The sequence below is a fragment of the Salmo salar genome, chromosome 13 (genome assembly GCF_965601325.2).
Source record: "Salmo salar chromosome 13, fSalSal1, whole genome shotgun sequence".
NCBI classification, from domain to species: domain Eukaryota; kingdom Metazoa; phylum Chordata; class Actinopteri; order Salmoniformes; family Salmonidae; genus Salmo; species Salmo salar.
Window position 1 is genome coordinate 94,563,748 of NC_138303.1, and position 22,049 is coordinate 94,585,796.

General features: G+C 44.0%; 1 protein-coding gene across 3 annotated transcripts in view; it reads left to right on the plus strand.

Moving 5' to 3' along the window:
- The window catches only part of LOC106568185 (PDZ and LIM domain protein 5), a 108,938-nt gene that overhangs the window by 46,924 nt on the left and 39,965 nt on the right, over positions 1-22,049 (plus strand). For all 3 annotated transcript variants that reach the window (XM_014138300.3, XM_014138301.3, XM_014138302.3), the window contains exon 3: positions 4,247-4,398. In XM_014138300.3, the coding sequence (XP_013993775.1) occupies positions 4,247-4,398 (152 nt within the window). The remainder of the gene's footprint in view (positions 1-4,246; positions 4,399-22,049) is intronic.

Consider the following 22,049-nt stretch of genomic DNA (forward strand, 5'->3'; position numbering starts at 1 on the left):
TTAAGACCCGATACACTATACCTTTACTATAATAATAGTGACAGATACAGAAGAGAGGTCCACCCTCTATAAAATCTTGCTTCTGTCTGTCTCGGCATGCTTCAGCATAATGGCCTGCAGGACTCCCACAGACTCTACACTAGTATGTCAAATTAATACACTGAGTGTACAAATCATTATGCTCTTTCCATGACATAGACTGACCAGGTCAGGTGAACGATTTATTGATGTCACTTGTTAAATCCACTACAATCAGTGTAGATGAAGGTGAGGAGACAGTAGGTGCCAGGCGGACCGGTTTGTGTCAAGAAATGCAACGCTGCTGGGTTTTTTACGCTCAACAGTTTCCCGTGAGTATCAAGAATGGTCCACCACCCAATGGACATCCAGCCAACTTGACACAACTGTGGGAAGCATTAGAGTCAACATGGGGCAGCATCCCTGTGGAACGCTTTCCACACCTTGTAGAGTCCATGCCCTGTTCTTAGAGCAAACGGGGGTGCAACTTAATATTAGGAAGGTGTTCCTAATGTTTTGTGCACTCAGTGTATGTCTAGCATTGGTGTGCCTTCTAAACCACAGGAATTTAGACCCATATAACATAACTGTGAGAGGTGAGGCTCCTTGCATAATAAAGCTACCCGTGTTATTTTATGGATGCAGGCGGTTCTGAGCTCTGTTTGGGCCAGTGTAATGTCTCCACAGGTGTTGAGTGTACAGGGGGAGTGTTGAGTGATTGACGAGCTGAACGCCAGGCAGGCTTGTGTAATTGCCTCCCGACACACCTGGGAGATAGTCATCCCCGTTGTCGTGGTTTTGTCGGGCTGCTTCCTGTCAGGACATATCCTGTGTTACTGTGTTAGCGCCAGCATTCAGCTTCAGGCTGGCTGGTCGCCTGGCCAGGGTCAGACAAACGGGTGGTAGTTTACTCATGTGGGTTTGCTGTGTATTAGTGTCTAATGGATAGTATTGCAAAGGGAAGGGAAAAAGTGTTGCATTTGTCAGGAATGTACATTAGTTTTTTTTTTTAATAGTTTTTAAAGTTTACGATTTACTGTAAGTCCTAAAACTCTTAGGCTACTGTATATCTCATGACTGAGATTTTTTTTAAATACAAAAATTATTTAAAATCTCTGTTCCTGTTCTAAATAGTCCCCACTTCTGAAACGTTCCCCACAAGCCCACATCATAATGAACATAGATCTAAGGTGACATCAGGCGATTAGTGCTTATTGCTTTGTACTTTCATAGATAACAACACAGACTGAAACTATGATCTACTGTACCCGTTTCTATGTCCCCCAGCCGTTCCTCTCCTCTCCTTCACAACACAACAGACCAGGCAGTCAGCTAAAGTCATTACTGGAGCTCCGATAAGATCACATCCTTCCTCCAAGAGCAACAACCCTCCTTATCGTTTCTCAGGCCCTACATCACAACTTATCACTGATGACCTGATCAAGCAAACAGTAGTATTTAACACAATTTTTTCTCAGTACATAGTAGACACAGAGGATCAAGAGATCTAGTAGATTACTGTCTACCTCAGTCTGACCTTGACCGTAGATAGAGTACATTAGATAATACAGTCATATGGCTAGCCTTTAGGCCAGGGTTTGGCAAACTACGGCCCAGAACAAAGAGGGGGTCAAAATCAAAAGTAACAGTCAGTATCTGGTGTGGCCACCAGCTGCATTAAGTACTGCAGTGCATCTCCTCCTCATGGACTGCACCAGATTTGACAGTTCTTGCTGTGTGATGTTACCCCACTCTTCCACCAAGGCACCTGCAAGTTCCCGGACATTTCTGGGGGGAATGTCCCTAGCCCTCACCCTCCGATCCAACAGGTCCTAGGCGTGCTCAATGGGATTGAGATCCGGGCTCTTCGCTGGCCATGGCAGAACACTGACAATCCTGTCCTACAGGAAATCACACACAGAACGAGCAATATGGCTGGTGGCATTGTCATGCTGGAGGGTCATGTCAGGATGAGCCTGCAGGAACGGTACCACATGAGGGAGGAGGATGTCTTCCCTGTAACGCACAGCATTGAGATTGCCTGCAATGACAACAAGCTCAGTCCAATGATGACGGACCCTCCACCTCCAAATTGATCCCACTCCAGAATGCAGGCCTCAGTGTAATGCTCATTCCTTCGACGATAAACGCGAATCCGACCATCACCCCTGGTGAGACAAAACCGCGACTCGTCAGTGAAGAGCTTTAGGCCATTACACCCCTGCTTTAGGCCGTTACACCCCTGCTTTAGGCCGTTACAACCCTGCTTTAGGCCATTACACCCCTGCTTTAGGCCGTTACACCCCTGCTTTAGGCCGTTACACCCCTGCTTTAGGCCGTTACACCCCTGCTTTAGGCCGTTACACCCCTGCTTTAGGCCGTTACACCCCTGCTTTAGGCCGTTACACCCCTGCTTTAGGCCGTTACACCCCTGCTTTAGGCCGTTACACCCCTGCTTTAGGCCATTACACCCCTGCTTTAGGCCGTTACACCCCTGCTTTAGGCCGTTACACCCCTGCTTTAGGCCTTTACACCCCTGCTTTAGGCCATTACACCCCTGCTTTAGGCCGTTACACCCCTGCTTTAGGCCGTTACAGTAAACTGGGGCTTTGTCAGGAGATTGTAACTTCATGGGAACCTCTTCATCATAAGCACCTCTAATCATAGGTTATGGCCCTCGGCCTGTCTTTACCTTGGGATACCTTTCTTTCTAAATCAAAGCCAAGTGGGTTAGAAGAACATAGAGTGCATTAGTCCCTAGTGGAATGTGTTGGAATGTGTTCTACTTCAATCCACTGTTTTATTTAGAAGTCAGAGACATGCATGCCACCTAGGACCTACATAGTCAAATCATTAGCTGTCCGGACAGATATATGACATGCTTCCCTCCTTCTCAGATCAAAGAGGGCCTGTCTGTCAGTCTGTCTGACTGCACACACAGCATGTGTAGAGGGCCTGGCTGTCTGTATTCACAGCATGTGTAGAGGGCCTGTTTGTCTGTTTCTCTCTCTGACTGTACACACAGCATGTGTAAAGGGCCTGTCTGTCTGTCTGACTGTACACACAGAATGTGTAGAGGGCCTGTCTGTCTCTCTGACTGTACACACAGCATGTGTAGAGGGCCTGTCTGTCTGTCTGACTGACTGTACACACAGCATGTGTAAAGGGCCTGTCTGTCTGTCTGACTGACTGCACACACAGCATGTGTAGAGGGCCTGTCTGTCTGTCTCTCTGACTGCACAAACAGCATGTGTAGAGGGCCTGTCTGTCTGTCTGACTGACTGTACACACAGCATGTGTAAAGGGCCTGTCTGTCTGTCTGACTGACTGCACACACAGCATGTGTAAAGGGCCTGTCTGTCTGTCTGACTGACTGTACACACAGCATGTGTAAAGGGCCTGTCTGTCTGTCTGACTGACTGCACACACAGCATGTGTAGAGGGTCTGTCTGTCTGTCTGTCTGTCTGTCTGTCTGTCTGTCTGTCTGTCTGTCTGTCTGTCTGTCTGTCTGTCTGTCTGTCTGTCTGTCTGTCTGTCTGTCTGTCTGTCTGTCTGTCTGTCTGTCTGTCTGTCTGTCTGACTGTACACACAGCATGTGTAAAGGGCCTGTCTGTCTGACTTTGTGTCCCAGGATAGTTTGCCTGGTCTATTTTGGGCCCAGCTGATAAGTGGCCAGCATCATAAAGAGAGAGAAAAGGCCTGTGTTACATAACCAAGGTTACATACGACACCACAGGGAGAGAACACAGTGCTGCTTGGCCAATATAAAATAATGCATCTATATTTTATTGTGTAGTTTCATAATTTCACAATGATCAGTTCCTGTTTTTATTCATGGGGTTTGCTTTGCGGGGTTGATCAGTCCTTCTTAGCCTTTTGTCAGATTTTCTGTGGTAAGAGAGCTGAACAAATAGAGTTGAATGGACAGTTTGAAATGAATTCATGCATACTGAATGTTTGTTTAAGAAAGTTGTTTTAAGGAGGATGAATGAAAAGAGATTCTGTATATCAGTCTTTAGAGTCTGATACAGTAGACACTGGGAGTCTCCAGGGCATGGAGGTTAAATACACTAAGCTATGCTCAATATAGCATAGAGTTTCCCAGTCCTGGGATAGTGACGGACTACTGTAATTTTATAGTGTTTTAGTAAATGAATGCAAGCGTACAGTATATGTTTATTTTAGTTTTATTTCAACCTGTATGTTTGGTTTTGTGTGTCTTTACAGCTGACCGATGGGGGCAAGGCAGCCAAAGCCAAAATGAGTGTGGGAGATGTAGTTCTGTCTATCGACGGAATCGCCACCAACGGCATGAACCACCTGGAGGCCCAGAACAAGATCAAAGCCTGCACTGACAACCTCAACCTCACCCTGCAGAAGTAAGAGGCAGCGCACAAACTCATACACACACACACCAGTGTTCATTTCGTTATAAAAAATGGTGACAAAAATATTCGTCACAGACCAATTTTTCGATGGCAATTGACGACTGACTAAATATTTACAGAAAAAACTATAACTAAACGGAAATGACTAAAATGAGACAAAATTATCTCTGTGACTATAATATGGACTGCAAAATAGTTTTTGGAGAGATTGAGAAATGTTCAGTTATAAGGACAATTAATATGAGCAGCACAAATGCACAGCGCAGTTCTGTTCAGCAGTGGGAAGGACACACACCCAGCACACAGCCTACATCAGCTGGTGAGCTGCGGAGGAGCAAGCGATGAGTGTCGGCAGACAGGCTCGGCTCTAGCTCCGCCTGCGATTATACACGTTACACAGTCGATTCTCTTGTTTCCCCGTAGCTAACCCGTCACCACCAGCATTCTAGTTAGCTACCCTTTTCCTGGTTATGAAACACAAGCTGCTTTATGAAATTAGAAACAATAACATTGAGTTTAATAGTAAAACAATAGTCAAGCTATGTTCTTCTCTTCTTTGAGTATAGAAAAGTAGTCTGTCTTTGAATTTGTAGTCTCGCTCAACCCTCCCACTTTCCCCACTGAATTTCATAGCCATGTTCTGTAGCCAACGTAGGCAAGTCTCCCTCTTTTCCTCAGAGAACACAGCTTGATTCTAGCCCTTAGCATTCAAAAGATATGACCTATAACATCGGCGCTACGTTTTTTACTTTCTATCGTGCATTGGAACATTCAGATAGGAATATACTTTTGATTTTATATAATTATTTGTATTTGACCACCTTTTTCAGGATTTCCAATTACGATCTTGTCTCATCACTGCAACTCCCCAACGGGCTTAGGATAGGCAGAGGTCGATTCATGTGTCTTCTGAAACATGACCCGCCAAACCGCTTCTTAACACCCTCCCGCTTAACCCAGAAGCCATTTGTAACATGGGATCAAACCCAGGCCTGTAGTGAAGCCTCAAGCACTGAGATGCAGTGCCTTAGACCGCTGCGCCACTCGGGAGTCCAGGAATATGCTTTTTAGAACAAACATGCCTCTTTGACATGTTGAATAAGGAACAGTGGAGGCTCCTCAGAGGAGGAAAGGAGGACCAACATTAAAATGTTTTCCTTTTTAGATAAAACTATACTAAATATATTCACATCACCAAGTTATTGATTAAAACACCTTAACAGCACTCTGTACGGTAGCACCATGGTCAAATCAAATCAAAGTTTATTTGTCTCGTGCGCCGAATACAACAGGTGTAGACCTTACAGTGAAATGCTTACTTACATGCTCTAACCAATAGTGCGAAAAAAAGGTGTGTGTGTGTGTGTGTGTGTGTGTGTGTGTGTGTGTGTGTGTGTGTGTGTGTAGATAAGTAAAGAAATAAAACAACAATAAAAAGACATTTGAAAATAATAGTAGCAAGGCTATATACAGACACCGGTTAGTCAGGCTTATTGAGGTAGTATGTACATGTAGGTATGGTTAAAGTGACTATGCATATATGATAAACAGAGAGTAGCAGCAGCGTAAAGGGGGGGGGGGGGGGGCACACAATGCAAATAGTCCGGGTAACCATTTGGTTACCTGTTCAGGAGTCTTATGGCTTGGGGGTAAAAACTGTTGAGAAACCTTTTTGTCCTAGACTTGGCACTCCGGTACCGCTTGCCATGCGGTAGTAGAGAGAACAGTCTATGACTGGGGTGGCAATTTGTAGGGCCTTCCTCTGACACCGCCTGGTGTAGAAGTCCTGGGTGGCAGGCAGCTTAGCCCCAGTGATGTACTGGGCCGTACACACTACCCTCTGAAGTGCCTTGTGGTCGGAGGCCGAGCAATTGCCGTACCAGGCAGTGATGCAACCGGTCAGGATGCACTCGATGTTGCAGCTGTAGAACCTTTTGAGGCTCTCAGGACCCATGACAAATTTTTTTAGTTTCCTGAGGGGGAATAGGCTTTGTCGTGCCCTCTTCACGACTGTCTTGGTGTGTTTGAACCATTCTAGTTTGTTGTTGATGTGGACACCAAGGAACTTGAAGCTCTCAACCTGTTCCACTACAGCCCCGTCGATGAGAATGGGGGCGTGCTCGGTGCTCCTTTTCCTGTAGTCCACAAGCATCTCTTTAGTCTTGGTTACATTGAGGGATAGGTTGTTATTCTGGCACCACCCGGCCAGGTCTATGACCTCCTCCCTATAGGCTGTCTCGTCGTTGTCGGTGATCAGGCCTACCACTGTTGTGTTGTCTGCAAACTTAATGATGATGTTGAAGTCGTGCCTGGCCATGCAGTCGTGGGTGAACAGGGAGTACAGGAGGGGACTGAGAATGCACCCCTGGGGAGCTCCAGTGTTGAGGATCAGCGTGGCAGATGTGTTGCTACCTACCCTTACCACCTGGGGGCGGCCCATCAGGAAGTCCAGAATCCAGTTGCAGAGGGAGGTGTTTAGTCCCAGGTTCCTTAGCTTAGTGATGAGCTTTGAGGGTACTATGGTGTTGAACGCTGAGCTATAGTCAATGAATAGCATTCTCACATAGGTGTTCCTTTTGTCCAGGTGGGAAAGGGCAGTGTGGAGTGCAATAGAGATTGCATCATCTGTGGATCTGTTTGAGCGGTATGCAAATTAGAGTGGGTCTAGGGTTTCTGGGATAATGGTGTTGATGTGAGCCATGACCAGCCTTTCAAAGCACCTCATGGCTACGGACGTGAGTGCTACGGGTCTGTAGTCATTTAGGCAGGTTGCCTTTGTGTTCTTGGGCACAGGGACTATGGTGGTCTAATTGATATTGGTATTACAGACTCAATCAGGGACATGTTGAAAATGTCAGTGAAGACACCTACCAGTTGGTCAGTACATACCCGGAGCACACGTCCTGGTAATCTGTCTGGCCCCGCAGCCTTGTGTATGTTGACCTGTTTGAAGGTCTTACTCACGTCGGCTACGGAGAGCGTGATCACACAGTCATCCGGAACAGCTGATGCTCTCATGCATGCCTCAGTGTTGCTTGCCTCGAAGCGAGCATAGAAGTGATTTAGCTCGTCTGGTAGGCTCGTGTCACTGGGCAGCTCGCGGCTGTGTTTCCCTTTGTGGTCTGTAATAGTTTGCAAGCCCTGCCACATCCGACGAGCGTCGGAGCCGGTGTAGTATGATTCAACCTTAGCCCTGTATTGATGCTTTGCCTGTTTGATGGTTCGTCGTAGGGCATAGCGGGATTTCTTGTAAGCTTCCGGGTTAGAGTCCCGCACCTTGAAAACGGCAGCTCTACCCTTTAGCTCAGTGCCAATGTTGCCTGTAATCCATGGCTTCTGGTTGGGGTATGTACGTACAGTCACTGTGGGGACGATGTCCTCGATGCACTTATTGATAAAGCCAGTGACTGATGTGGTGTATTCCTCAATGTCATCAGAAGAATCCCAGAACATGTTCCAGTCTGTGCTAGCAAAACAATCCTGTAGTTTAGCATCTGCTTCATCTGACCACTTTTTTATAGACTGAGTCACGGGTGCTTCCTGCTTTAATTTTAGCTTGTAAGCAGGAATCAGGAGGATAGAGTTGTGATCGGATTTACCAAATGGAGGGTGAGGGAGAGCTTTGTACGCGTCTCTGTGTGTGGAGTACAGGTGATCTAGAATTTTTTTCCCTCTGGTTGCACATTTAACATGTTGATAGGGATTTGGTAGAACTGATTTAAGTTTCCCTGCATTAAAGTCTCCGGCCACTAGGAGCGCCGCCTCTGGGTGAGTGGTTTCCTGTTTGCTTATTTCCTTATACAGCTGACTGAGTGCAGTCTTAGTGCCAGCATCTGTTTGTGGTGGTAAATAAACAGCCACGAAAAGTATAGCTGAGAACTCTCTAGGCAAGTACTGTGGCCTGAGAGACTTTCACTTACACTACCAGTCACAAGTTTGGACACACCTACTCATTCAAGGGTTTTTCTTTATTTGTACTATGTTCTACATTGTAGAATAATAGTGAAGACATCAAAACTATGAAATAACACATATGGAATCATGTATTTTATATTTGAGATTCTTCAAAGTATCTACCCTTTGCCTTGGTCACAGCTTTGCACACTCTTGGCATTCTCTCAACCAGCTTCATGGGGAATGCTTTTCCAACAGTCTTGAAGGAGTTCCCACATATGCTGAGCACTTGTTGGCTCCTTTTTTTTCACTCTGTGGTCCAACTCATCCCAAAACATCTCTCTCTCTCTCTTTCTCCATCTCTCTCTCTCACTCACTCACTCACTCTCTCTCTCTCTCTCTCTCTCTCTCTCTCTCTCTCTCTCTCTGCGCTTGGGTGTGTCTGTTTGTTTTATAGGTAATGTGTAATATCTATGTAGGCTGTCCAGATGTTATATTATATTCTTATATATGTTTGTCATATTTCTGCTGCTTGGAAGAGAATAGGATATTATGTTGGTAGGACAAGGCTATGTACTGTATGTTTGTGCACATGGAAGTGAGTGATGTATGTTTACTATAGGTTAATGAGTCAATACAAATGTGATGTGACTAAATTGAAAGGGCATTTAGTTGACTAAAATGTCCCACTGTTTTCATCATTTTGACAAACTTGACTAAATCATTATTCAAATGACAAAAATGTGACTAAGACTTAATTATATTTTAGCCAAAATTACTAACACTAGATTTAATGTAAAAAAAGAGTGCCAAAATGAACACTGACACACACACACACAACCACATACACACATATGTCAGTACTACATAGAGCAACGACTACATGGAATTCTCTTCCACCTCAGGTAACTCAGGCAAACAATAAAATCAGTTTAAAAAAAAATCTGATTAAACAACACCTCAAGGAACAACATGGACTCTGAAGACACACCACACACACACACACACACACACACACACACACACACACACACACACACACACACACACACACACACACACACACACACACACACACACACACACAAACACACACATTGTTCTTGAATGTTTGAGATTAATATTATTCATTTTTTTATATTATTTATTTTCTCTTTCTTATTATTTTTTAAATAGTCGTATTTTTCTTTAGTCGCAGTGTTCTTAGTTTAAATATGGGTAGTGTTCTTGTCCATTAGTGATCTGTATTTTCTTTAACAGTTAATGGGGATCAAAATCTATAAATCAAACAGCAGTAGTTTAACAGCACAGAGTAGAACTGAGTGCTGCTACAGACTGCTGTATGACTCCTTCCTGTAGGTTTTACTGTACGGGGTACTCTGCTAGTTAATGTAAGGCCACGACAGAAGTGCTGCTACAGACTGCTGTATGACTCCTTCCTGTAGGTTTTACTGTACGGGGTACTCTGCTAGTTAATGTAAGGCCACGACAGAAGTGCTGCTACAGACTGCTGTATGACTCCTTCCTGTAGGTTTTACTGTACGGGGTACTCTGCTAGTTAATGTAAGGCCACGACAGAAGTGCTGCTACAGACTGCTGTATGACTCCTTCCTGTAGGTTTTACTGTACGGGGTACTCTGCTAGTTAATGTAAGGCCACGACAGAAGTGCTGCTACAGACTGCTGTATGACTCCTTCCTGTAGGTTTTACTGTACGGGGTACTCTGCTAGTTAATGTAAGGCCACGACAGAAGTGCTGCTACAGACTGCTGTATGACTCCTTCCTGTAGGTTTTACTGTACGGGGTACTCTGCTAGTTAATGTAAGGCCACGACAGAAGTGCTGCTACAGACTGCTGTATGACTCCTTCCTGTAGGTTTTACTGTACGGGGTACTCTGCTAGTTAATGTAAGGCCACAACAGAAGTGCTCTCGCGTGTCTTTTTTAAGGATCACAGAGTTTGCATGTGACTTCGTTGATTCTGTCTGAAACTCTGTATTTAAGGCACATTTCAGGGAAATATAAAACGATTACGTGAATGCATTACGGAAAAAACATATTTCCTCTTGGACCATTACCCAAATGCAACACCACTTACGTTTAGCAGTTACGAGTCATTGCCTTGTCAGAAATGTTTCTTTCTCTATGCACCGAATAAATAAACAAGTATAGTTTTTCATGGCTGAGAGCCGATGAACCTGGTAGAACTTTAAACTGTCTCTGAGTTTGGCCTGCTCTGTTTATGCTATACATAACTGCCCTGTCATTGTCCCTGGGGCCTTCTCAGGAATGCAGGGACGTTATGAATGATGACGCTGTTGAGATTTATCACTCTGACTTGTTTAGTTTGCACGTTATATATCTCTTTGTATGTGTGTCTCGTCAAGCACAGTATAATTTGATGCAGTGTGTGAAGTACTACATACACAGTTGGGGAAAAGGTTTGGTCAGAAACACAATACAGTGGCCCTGGATGGACATAAAGACACTGGAGCGGGATTGAGAGGGAAAACCCCCAGTGTCTCAGTGACAATTAGGGAGTATTAGGGACGGACATTCATCTCACCAAGGTTAAAGGCGTTAGAAGCAGTTTGTCCTCCTCAGGGACAGCCAATGAGACCCTGACTTTTAACCCCCAGTCAATATGGGTCCAGTCAAGATGTTTAAATCAAACTAAAAGACTACCTCTTATTTAATTACTCACTAAATGCCCATGGGTGTGACAAAGCCTTGAATTGGCATTGTATGGAGGTAGTGTGCAGTATAGTAAAGGATACGTTTGAATAAGTTCTCTGGAGAGCTGTTACAGCAATTAAGTGCTGCTCAAACACTTTTTAGGCTCTATTTGCAAGGAGGCCAATGGGTACCTTGTAATCTGTGATTAAAACACTGTCCCTAACAGGTGGTGGTGGAAATGTGTATTGGAAATTCCTTGGAATTTCCATAAATGTGAAGAAATGATTTGTATGCTTGGCTTTCATTTAATAAGTTAAAGACATCAGAGACCACTTCAGTCAATCTTTACAGATGATTAATTTAGCCCTCTCAGAACGATTCACTTGGGTCATATAGAATCAGTTCTGTTTGAATAAGAAAAGTAGTAAAAATAACCAAACCTCTGGTGCTGCAGTACAGTCACCCCATATAGGAAGAGCTGTGAAGCTGCTGAGCGGAGAGGCCATATTGCTTGGTTGCGGAAAGCTCAGCGCCACTCTTCCAGTGTGTTCCATAGCTGTGAGTATCATAGTCCTACAGCTACATGACAGATGTAGGGGAAACACTTCACACGTCCGCCATGCTACACCACCCAAGCTGTAAAAGTTGTTGAAAGAGCAGCAAAGCGCCTGGTTCACATGTCCTCTCATTCTGTCACCACAACGCTACATTAAGGAGTCTTTTAACTCTAATGAAAAGGAAAATAGACCCCATCTCACAGCTGTCTGTAATGTAGCAAGTGTAATAAGGCAACAAGGAAATATCAAACACTCAGGCCATGTTAGACGATGATGATACACATGAGATTCAGTGATGTAGCAACCCTCATACTTCATATCTGTACTGGCGAAGACATGTGTTTCGTGATCTGAAATAATACATCTAAGTACATGGCTAATTTAAGTTTTAGGGGATATCATGTTCTGGGAATACATCATTACTGGTAAAGTGGTGAAAAGTAAAGGGAGTCAGGTTTCTGTTTGCCTTATTTAGATACTGTAGCCAGCAAGGCAGTTCAAGCGGTGGTGCTGTCACCCATGTTGTCTTGATTATTATCTAGTCGTGTGATCCAGTGCTGCAAGGAAAGACCTAGTTGAGTTGCAGCTGGCCCAGAACAGAGCATCACGTTTTGCTCTTCATTGTAATCAGAGGGCTGATATAAATACTATGCATGCCAGTCTCTCTTAGCTAAGAGTTGAGGAGAGACTGACTGCATCACTTCTTCTTTTTGTAAGAAATATTAATGTGTTGAAAATCCCAAATTGTTTGCATAGTCAACTTACACACAGCTCTGACACACACACTTACCCCACCAGACATGCCACCAGGGGTCTTTTCATAGTCCCCAAATCCAGAACAAATTCAAGAAAGCGTACAGTATTATATAGAGCCCGTATTGCATGGAACTTCCTTCCATCTCATATCGCTCAAATAAACAGCAAATCTGGTTTTAAAAAACAGATAAAGCAGCACCTCGCGGCACAACGCCTCTCCCCTATTTGACCTAGATAGTTGTGTGTATGCATTGATATGTAGGCTATGTGTGCCTTGAGCTGCTCTTGTCTATTGATGTTCTGTATTATGTCATTCTGTATTATGTTTCATGTTTTGTGTGGACCCAAGAAGAGTACCTTCTGCTTTTGCAACAGCTAATGGGGATCCTAATAAAATACCAAATACCTAATCATGGTACAATATGTGCTCTCTCTGGCCATCTCTCCCTGACCCTCTTCATTCTCCTCTCCCCTGTCGCCAAAACCACCATCTGTACATTTTCTTGTCAATTCAGCACTGTGAAAAGAATGCATCGATTTCCATCCAATCATTTCTGACCGCATTCCCTTCCTGACCATATTTTCTTAATATTGGATGGACTGCCTATGCTTACAAACTCAGTTGAGAATGGTGCCAGAGGATTGTTTCAGGAGGATAGGTTTACAGTTACTCACTTTTAGGTCGTTTACAATTTGGAAGGCACCCCATGCATTTCCTCAGTGCTTTGCTCTGCTTGTAATGTCAGTCTTAGTGAGCGGAACTGCCCCAGTTCTAGATCTGTCAACACAACCTTTTACACATATCTGGGTGATTTATCATTGTTATAATATTGACTGATGTGATAAGAGCAAGACCCACTGGTTTATGCTTATTTATAAAACCCTCTTAGGCCTCACTCCCCCCTATGTGAAATATCTACTGCAGCCCTCATTCTCCACATACAACATCCATTCTGCTAGTCACATTCTGTTAAAGGTCCCCAAAGCACACACATCCCTGGGTCGCTCCTCTTTTCAGTTCGCTGCAGCTAGCGACTGGAACAAGCTATAACAAACACTCAAACTGGACAGTTTTATCTCTTCATTCAAAGACTTAATCATGGACACTCTTACTGACAGTTGTGACTGTTTTGCATGATGTATTGTTGTCTCTACCTTCTTACCTTTGTGCTGTTGTCTGTGCCCAATAATGTTTGTACAATGTTTTGTGCTGCTACCATGCTGTGTTGTCATGTGTTGCTGTCATGTTATGTTAATGTCTTATGTCTCTCTTTATGCAGTGCTGTGTTGTCTCTCCTGTTGTGATGTGTGTTTTGACCTGTATTTATAGTGTATCCATTTTTTCTTTTTAATCCCAGGCCCCCGTCCTCGCAGGAGGCCTTTTGGTGGGCCGTCATTGTAAATAAGAATTTGTTCTCAACTGACTTGCCTAGTTAAATGAAGGTTAAATAAATACAAATTAAAATATGGACATGTCTTCCTAGGGTTGAGAGACAGCTAACACAGTGAGTTCTGCAAGGAGGGTGTGGAAGGGAGCCTGAGGAAACGATGATAATTGATGTTTATTTATTGTCATGGAAATATGCAACACAGAGCAGTAAAACACTGCTCCTCCTGATAATTTGGCTGGTGCACCTGGATCCAAAACCTCAAAAATGTCAGATCCCCTCATGTTCTCTAAATGTGTGTGTGTGTGTGTGTGTGTGTGTGTGTGTGTGTGTGTGTGTGTGTGTGTGTGTGTGTGTGTGTGTGTGTGTGTGTGTGTGTGTGTGTGTGTGTGTGTGTGTGTGTGTGTGTGTGTGTGTGTGTGTGTGTGTGTGTGTGTGTGTGTGTGTGTGTGTGTGTGTGTGTGTGTGTGTGTGTGTGTGTGAGAGAGAGAGAGACTGCACAAATCATTTCACAATTTGGAACCTTAAAGCTTAGGGGCTGTGTTTTGACAGTGCTGTGTGTTAGGAGCGTTTTGAAAGGCTTCAGTATATAACCCCTGTGTTTCTCTGTCAGTTTCAATCCCAGTCTGCTCTCAGGCCTATCAGTACAGACTGGCCTCTCACTCTCTCATCAGCTCACTGTAGCTCACAACACAGAGAAACAGTCAAGTGGAAATGGCATTTACCAACAGTTTCAACATATAAAAGATGTCAAAGCACACAGCTTGTTTTTTACCTGTCTTCATGCTGGCTGTTTGGTTCATATACACGCATGCCTCTTTTCTCTCTCTCTTTTTGTGCTCCCTGAGCTCAGATGTTAGTTACATGCGAAAAAAAGAGAAATACCATTTTTGAGAGAGATGAATAGAGGAGTAATCGGCAGCATTGGGACCAGGGGCGAAAATCTGATATCAACTTTGGGGGGGACAATTACATTAAATTTTCTCAAGAGCAATTCCTGAGGGGGACACCAAAAGTAGTGCTGTAACACATAGCCTACATTGTAATATGGTAAATGTATATAGAGGAACCAAAGAAATAAGGTGTTTGCCGTACTCCTAACTGCCGGTACCCAAAACTACACAACTACTCACAACAGCAATACCATTGCCTTTAACAAATCTTAGTTCAGTCACCAGTTTAAGTTGAGAGTGGGGGTATCCATGGCATTTTCCAATTATGTTCCTATTTTACAAGCAAAAAAAATGGAGAACCTTTCATAATGTTGCCAAACAAAGACTCAACAAACTTACCTGAGACTCCCTGTCTCTGCCAGTCTGTCCCTGCATATCTGTCCCCAACTCTGCTGTCTGTGTGCCATCTGTTGCCTGCTCTGCCTAATGACATCATTGTGAAACATTTCCATTAGAATTTCATTTCTTTCTTATGAACATTTTATCAACTAGTCTTTGAGATATTAGGCTACTAGGGTTCTTACTTTGCGTTTTGGTGTGGCTGGCTACACACACACAGTGTGTAGGTTATTTACAGTAGGAGATGGGCTTCTATCATCTTATCTTTTATCATTCTATTTGGGCTTCGATCTAAAAGGTAGCTAGCAAATGTGAAACGGATTACAATGACAAGAGTTGACAGCTGTATGAGTTCACCATTTACACAACATATGCTGCAACCTTTTGTAATTTTAATAGTTTGTTTCATATTGGCTGGCTTCCAACAATAGCTGAATTTGCAAAGCTAGCGAGCACCAATTCAGTTTCAGTGGTGTTTGCTATAATCTTTGCTACCCGGGTTAAATCAAATAAATAAATAAAAGTTCCCTTGCGACAATTTTGCTTTTGCAACGAGACCATTAAATATATTTAAGACAATGGTAGAAGAGAGTGTAGTTCTGTTCAGTTTGGACTTCAGTTTATCGCTAACCTTATCACAGGGACTTTGAAGCACTAACTTACATCATCTGCATGCTGATCTCGGAATAAATTGACGATAGCAAAGATTCCATCTTTGACGAGGCCACATAAATGGAATAGGTACTAGCTAGCTTAATAGTTAATATTTGCGCGCTAGCTCTGCATATTCAGCTAGTGTGTGTGCGCGATTGACTGGATTAACCTCACGTCAGTTACGTTCATTGAGTGCCTTTCAGACAGTGGCTACAACCCCTCTGTTACCTTGCCAGTGGATCAAACCATTGTGAGGAAAAGGGTGGGGTGGTCGCAATCTTTTGAAACTTAAAAACGCGCTATTAAGTGTCTATAATCAGCACAATTGCTTTCATTGCGTATTATTAATATTATTTAAATTACATAGTTATGTTTCAGTGATATATTGGGGGGGACAAATCATATTTTTCCCAGGATGGGGGGGTCGTGTCCCCCCCGTCCCCCCCGGGATTTCCGCCCCTGATTGGGACCAAATCTTTGTGTCTCTGTCAGTTGGCTTATACTTTACTGTGGTAGACTAGACCTCTGTGTCTTGTCCTCATCTATGAAGTTAGATAGGACCTCTGTGTCTTGTCCTCATCTATGAACTTAGATAGGGCCTCTGTCTTGTCCTCATCTATGAAGTTAGATAGGACCTCTGTGTCTTGTCCTCATCTATGATGTTAGATAGGACCTCTGTGTCTTGTCCTCATCTATGAAGTTAGATAGGACCTCTGTGTCTTGTCCTCATCTATGAAGTTAGATAGGGCCTCTGTGTCTTGTCCTCATCTATGAACTTAGATAGGGCCTCTGTCTTGTCCTCATCTATGAACTTAGATAGGGCCTCTGTCTTGTCCTCATCTATGAACTTAGATAGGGCCTCTGTGTCTTGTCCTCATCTATGAACTTAGATAGGGCCTCTGTGTCTTGTCCTCATCTATGAAGTTAGATAGGACCTCTGTGTCTTGTCCTCATCTATGAAGTTAGATAGGACCTCTGTGTCCTGTCCTCATCTATGAAGTTAGATAGGGCCTCTGTGTCTTGTCCTCATCTATGAAGTTAGATAGGACCTCTGTGTCTTGTCCTCATCTATGAAGTTAGATAGGACCTCTGTGTCTTGTCCTCATCTATGAAGTTAGATAGGACCTCTGTGTCTTGTCCTCATCTATGAAGTTAGATAGGACCTCTGTGTCTTGTCCTCATCTATGAAGTTAGATAGGGCCTCTGTGTCTTGTCCTCATCTATGAACTTAGATAGGGCCTCTGTGTCTTGTCCTCATCTATGATGTTAGATAGGACCTCTGTGTCTTGTCCTCATCTATGAAGTTAGATAGGGCCTCTGTGTCTTGTCCTCATCTATGAAGTTAGATAGGGCCTCTGTGTCTTGTCCTCATCTATGAAGTTAGATAGGACCTCTGTGTCTTGTCCTCATCTATGAAGTTAGATAGGACCTCTGTGTCTTGTCCTCATCTATGATGTTAGATAGGGACCTCTGTGTCTTGTCCTCATCTATGAAGTTAGATAGGGCCTCTGTGTCTTGTCCTCATCTATGATGTTAGATAGGACCTCTGTGTCTTGTCCTCATCTATGAAGTTAGATAGGGCCTCTGTGTCTTGTCCTCATCTATGAAGTTAGATAGGACCTCTGTGTCTTGTCCTCATCTATGAAGTTAGATAGGGCCTCTGTGTCTTGTCCTCATCTATGAAGTTAGATAGGGCCTCTGTGTCTTGTCCTCATCTATGATGTTAGATAGGGCCTCTGGCTTGTCCTCATCTATGAAGTTAGATAGGGCCTCGGTCTTGTCCTCATCTATGATGTTAGATAGGACCTCTGTGTCTTGTCCTCATCTATGAACTTAGATAGGGCCTCTGTCTTGTCCTCATCTATGATGTTAGATAGGACCTCTGTGTCTTGTCCTCATCTATGAACTTAGATAGGGCCTCTGTCTTGTCCTCATCTATGATGTTAGATAGGACCTCTGTGTCTTGTCCTCATCTATGAACTTAGATAGGGCCTCTGTCTTGTCCTCATCTATGAAGTTAGATAGGACCTCTGTGTCTTGTCCTCATCTATGAAGTTAGATAGGGCCTCTGTGTCTTGTCCTCATCTATGAAGTTAGATAGGGCCTCTGTGGCCTCTCTTTTAATGTACAGAATAACTTTTGACTGGCCAATCAGCCTTTCAGTTTTGTGTGTAAATCATCTGCGACCTCCAGCGTCATGTAGCACATGTCCACCTGCTGTGCTGCTCTCCTTCGCTGGTACAGCTTGTCCACTGACACAGTGTACAGTTTAGTGTGGCCTGCTGTACTGCTCTCCTTCGCTGGTACAGCTTGTCCACTGACACAGTGTACAGTATAGTCAGGCCTGCTGTTTGCATAGCAGCCAGTCAGCCGTATGCTAGCTAGCAGCTCTATTAGACAGGGGGAGAAGAGAGGAAGCCTAGCTCTGAACCAGACACAGACGGCCAGTGTTTCCTTGGTAGACTGAAGCTGCTGTGTGAAGGGGGGTAGGGGGTGAGGGAAAGGACATTATAATGTAATACGGAGCTCATGCTTTTATGCCTGGCCGTGGCCAGATGTTGAGTGGAGGAGGGAGAGGGTGAGTGGGGTCAGTCTGCTGGGGTTGTTCACTACTTTGGACATTGTCCCACTCTGAAACGAGACTCATTTAACTTGAACTGAGGAAATGATGTCTATTTCTAGAAAGAACATTTTGAGAGAGACAGTGTTTCCCATACTTTTACTTTTCAGAGTTTCTCTTCCATGGCCGTGCTTTTCCTCTTAATCTTTAAAAGTCATGTTGACCTTCTTTGAGTGTTTCTGATAAGATCATGTTCATATCGTTATTGTTCAGCTGGGAGCATTCAGGCATGAGGACCGTTATAAACTCCTTAATAAACCTCATCATGTATATCGAGCAGGTCTTATTGTGCAATCATATTCAATTATATCAAACCATCAGTTTTTTTGCTGCTTAATCTTTATTCTCCTGATAATTAACCTGGAAGTCTATGTTTCGGCCTGGAAATGTTGTATTTATTACAGGTAGTTAGTTATCTGTCTCTGTTGTAAACTGTCAGGTGTAAACGGACTGATTGTGCTGTGGGACCCACATGGCATCGGAAGCGGTCCAAGTTGTCTGTGTAATGGATGCAATTGCTTCTAATGCGCTGGAAGTGAGAGTTTGTCTTATATTAAATTACAGTTACTGGTCCAGATTGGCCAAACTGTTCCAGATTACCTTCTGGTATGGGATTAATTATCTCCTGTCCACAATGTGTGTGTGTGTGTGTGTGTGTGTGTGTGTGTGTGTGTGTGTGTGTGTGTGTGTGTGTGTGTGTGTGTGTGTGTGTGTGTGTGTGTGTGTGTGTGTGCATGCGTATGTTTGCCCGGCGCGTGTGTGACTTCTAGTATGGTATGAATGATCCTGTTCTTCGGCCGGCTGTCATTCAGGGGAACAGATTGATGCAGGATAGTCTGGAAGAGATATTATGAACCATCTGCTTATGTGTGCGTGTGTGTGTATATGGTGGAAGGAAGAGTGTGTGTGACAGAGGAAACACATCTAAATCAAATCAATGTTTATTGGTTGCGTACACAGTTTAGCAGTTCTTATAGCGGGTGCAGTGAAATGTTACTAGCTCCTAACAATGCAGTGAAATGTTACTAGCTCCTAACAATGCAGTGAAATGTTACTAGCTCCTAACAATGCAGTGAAATGTTACTAGCTCCTAACAATGCAGTGAAATGTCAAACAGTAGACAAATAATAATAAAAAAGACTAAAAAAGAATGATATTTGATGTGTGATGGGACTTCAGGTCTCCTCATGCTTATGATGTAATTCCCTGGCTGTTAATGTCCCCTCACCCCTCCCTGACACCTGCCTGCTGCTGAGAGGACTGGGGACTAATCATTACACACACACATCATGTGAGTGAGACTGACAATGGAAACACGCTTTCACACCAAAAATAAACCCTCTATCCTCACCTCTCCTCTCTTTCCATAAGATTAGAGCTCTCTCTCCTCACTGTACCTAGAGTGGATCACTCTCTTTCTCTCTCTCTGTCTCTCCATCTCTCTCCTCACTGTACCTAGAGTGGATCACTCTCTTTCTCTCTCTCTGTGTCTCTCTCTCTCTGTCCCTGTCTCTCATCTCTCTCCATCTCTTGCCACCTCTCTCTCCATCTCTCAATAGTGCAGTTGTAGAACTTTTGAGGATCCAAGGGCCCATGGCAAATCTTTTCAGCCTCCTGAGGTGGAAGAGGTGTGGTCGTGCCCCCTTCACGACTGTGTTGGTGTGTTTGGACCATGATAGATCCTTAGTGATGTGGATACCGAGGAAGTTGAAGCTCTCGACCTGCTCCACTTTAGCCCCGTTGATGTGAATGGGGGCGTGCTCGGCCCTCCGTTTCCTGTAGTCCATGATCAGCTCCTTTGTCTTGCTGACGTTGACCACAGTACCAGGTCTCTGACCTCCAATAGGCTGTCTCACCGTCGTCGGTGATCAGGCCTACCACCGTTGTGTCGTCAGCAAACTTAATGATGGTGTCGGAGTCGTGCGTGGCCATGCAGTCGTGGGTGAACAGAGAGTACAGGAGGGGACTAAGCACGCACCCCTGAGGGGCCCAGTGGTGAGGGTCAGTGTGGCGGATGTGTTGTTGCCTACCCTCACCACCTGGGGGCGTCCCGTCAGGAAGTCCAGGATCCAGATGTGATGTTAGGCCGTTTGACATTATGACATTTTAAGGACACATTCTCACCTGTATATCTAGCTAAGTGTGGTACATACAGTTGTAGTGTGTGTGTGTGCGTATGTGTGTGAGGTCACATTGCGTCCTGGTGCTGAGAGAGCTGGGTCTTGTGTTAGCAGTCTCTCTATCACTCAGTCAGATGCCATGTGCCAGACTGTTGCTCTTGGCTCAGACAGACAGACAGAAAGACTGACAGGGGGGAAATGCGTCAGTCTACTTTGCCCTCAGGCTCGTTCTTCCAATCTCCTTATCCTGCAGGAGTGTGTGTGTGTGTTCCAGTTTCCTACCAGCCTATTCATTCACAGACCTCGCTGTCTCCATATCTCTCTTTCTCAGCCTGCGAAGAATAAAGCACCATACTAAACTACATTAGCTTTAGTAGTATGTAAACAACGTGTCGTTTGAATCACACCCTTATGATTAAGCTAATGTGACCTTGATGAGCTGAGGGAGTCACAAAAGCTGAACGGCTTTCCTCTTCGAAATACTCTTTTTTTTTTAATGCTCATTAACTGTCAACATACCAAATCATTGTGACCGTTAAGGTACTATTTAACATGACTTAAACCTCTGGCTGGAATCAAATGAGGCGAAGCATCCTGATTACATTGGGTGGAATACATAGAGAGGTGGATTCCTGGACTAAATTGTGTTCATGCGAGTGGAACAGGGATGCAGGCAGGCTGAATGAGGCTCTCTATGTGAGCAGGGAGGGGACAGCTAAGGGCCTTCTCTGTCTGATTACAACCATGCTCCTCTCAGCAGGGGGAAGTCATCCTTACTGACTAAAGATCGGATAGACCTCTATTGTAGTTATGTGCTCTATCAGCAGACAAAATTGGATTACACACCTTGAATTTAACAGGAATTTGTTGGGGATTTGAATGGTCATTTTTCTCAATGACCGATTGACTTTTGAAGTCTCAGTGACATGACTTAGCCCTCAAGGATTTGATTCAGAAAAACACAGTTTCATATTTTCTGTGAATGTCTAGACTTCTCTGGAAAAGATCCCAATAAATCAGAAATGCATGGCTCCTTGAGTCATAACATATGTCAATGTGACTTGATGGATTACATGCAGTGCCTTCGGAAAGTATTCAAACCCCTTGACTTTTTCCACATTTTGTTACGTTACAGCCTTAAATTGATTAAATACATATTTTTCCTCATCAATCTACTCACAATACCGCATAATGACAAAGCAAAAACAGGTTTTTTACATTTTTGCAAATGTACAAAAAGTAAAAAACTGAAATACCTTATTTACATAAGTATTCAGACCCTTTGCTATGAGACTCAAAATTGAGCTCAGGTGCATCCTGTTTCCATTGATCATCCTTGAGATGTTTCTACAACTTGATTGGAGTCCACCTGTTGTAAATTAAATGGATTGGACATGATTTGGAAAGGCACACACCTGTTTATATAAAGGTCCCACAGTCGACCTCATGTCAGAGCAAAAATCAAGCCATGAGGTCGAAGGAATTGTCTGTAGAGCTCCTAGACAGGATTGTGTTCAGGCACAGATCAGGGGAAGGGTACCAAACAATGTCTGCAGCATTGAAGGTCACCAAGAACACAGTGGCCTCCATCATTCTCAAATAGAAAGGTTTTGGAACCACCAAGACTCTTCGTAGAGCTGGCCACCCGGACAAGCTGAGCAATCGGGGGAGAAGGGTCTTGGTCAG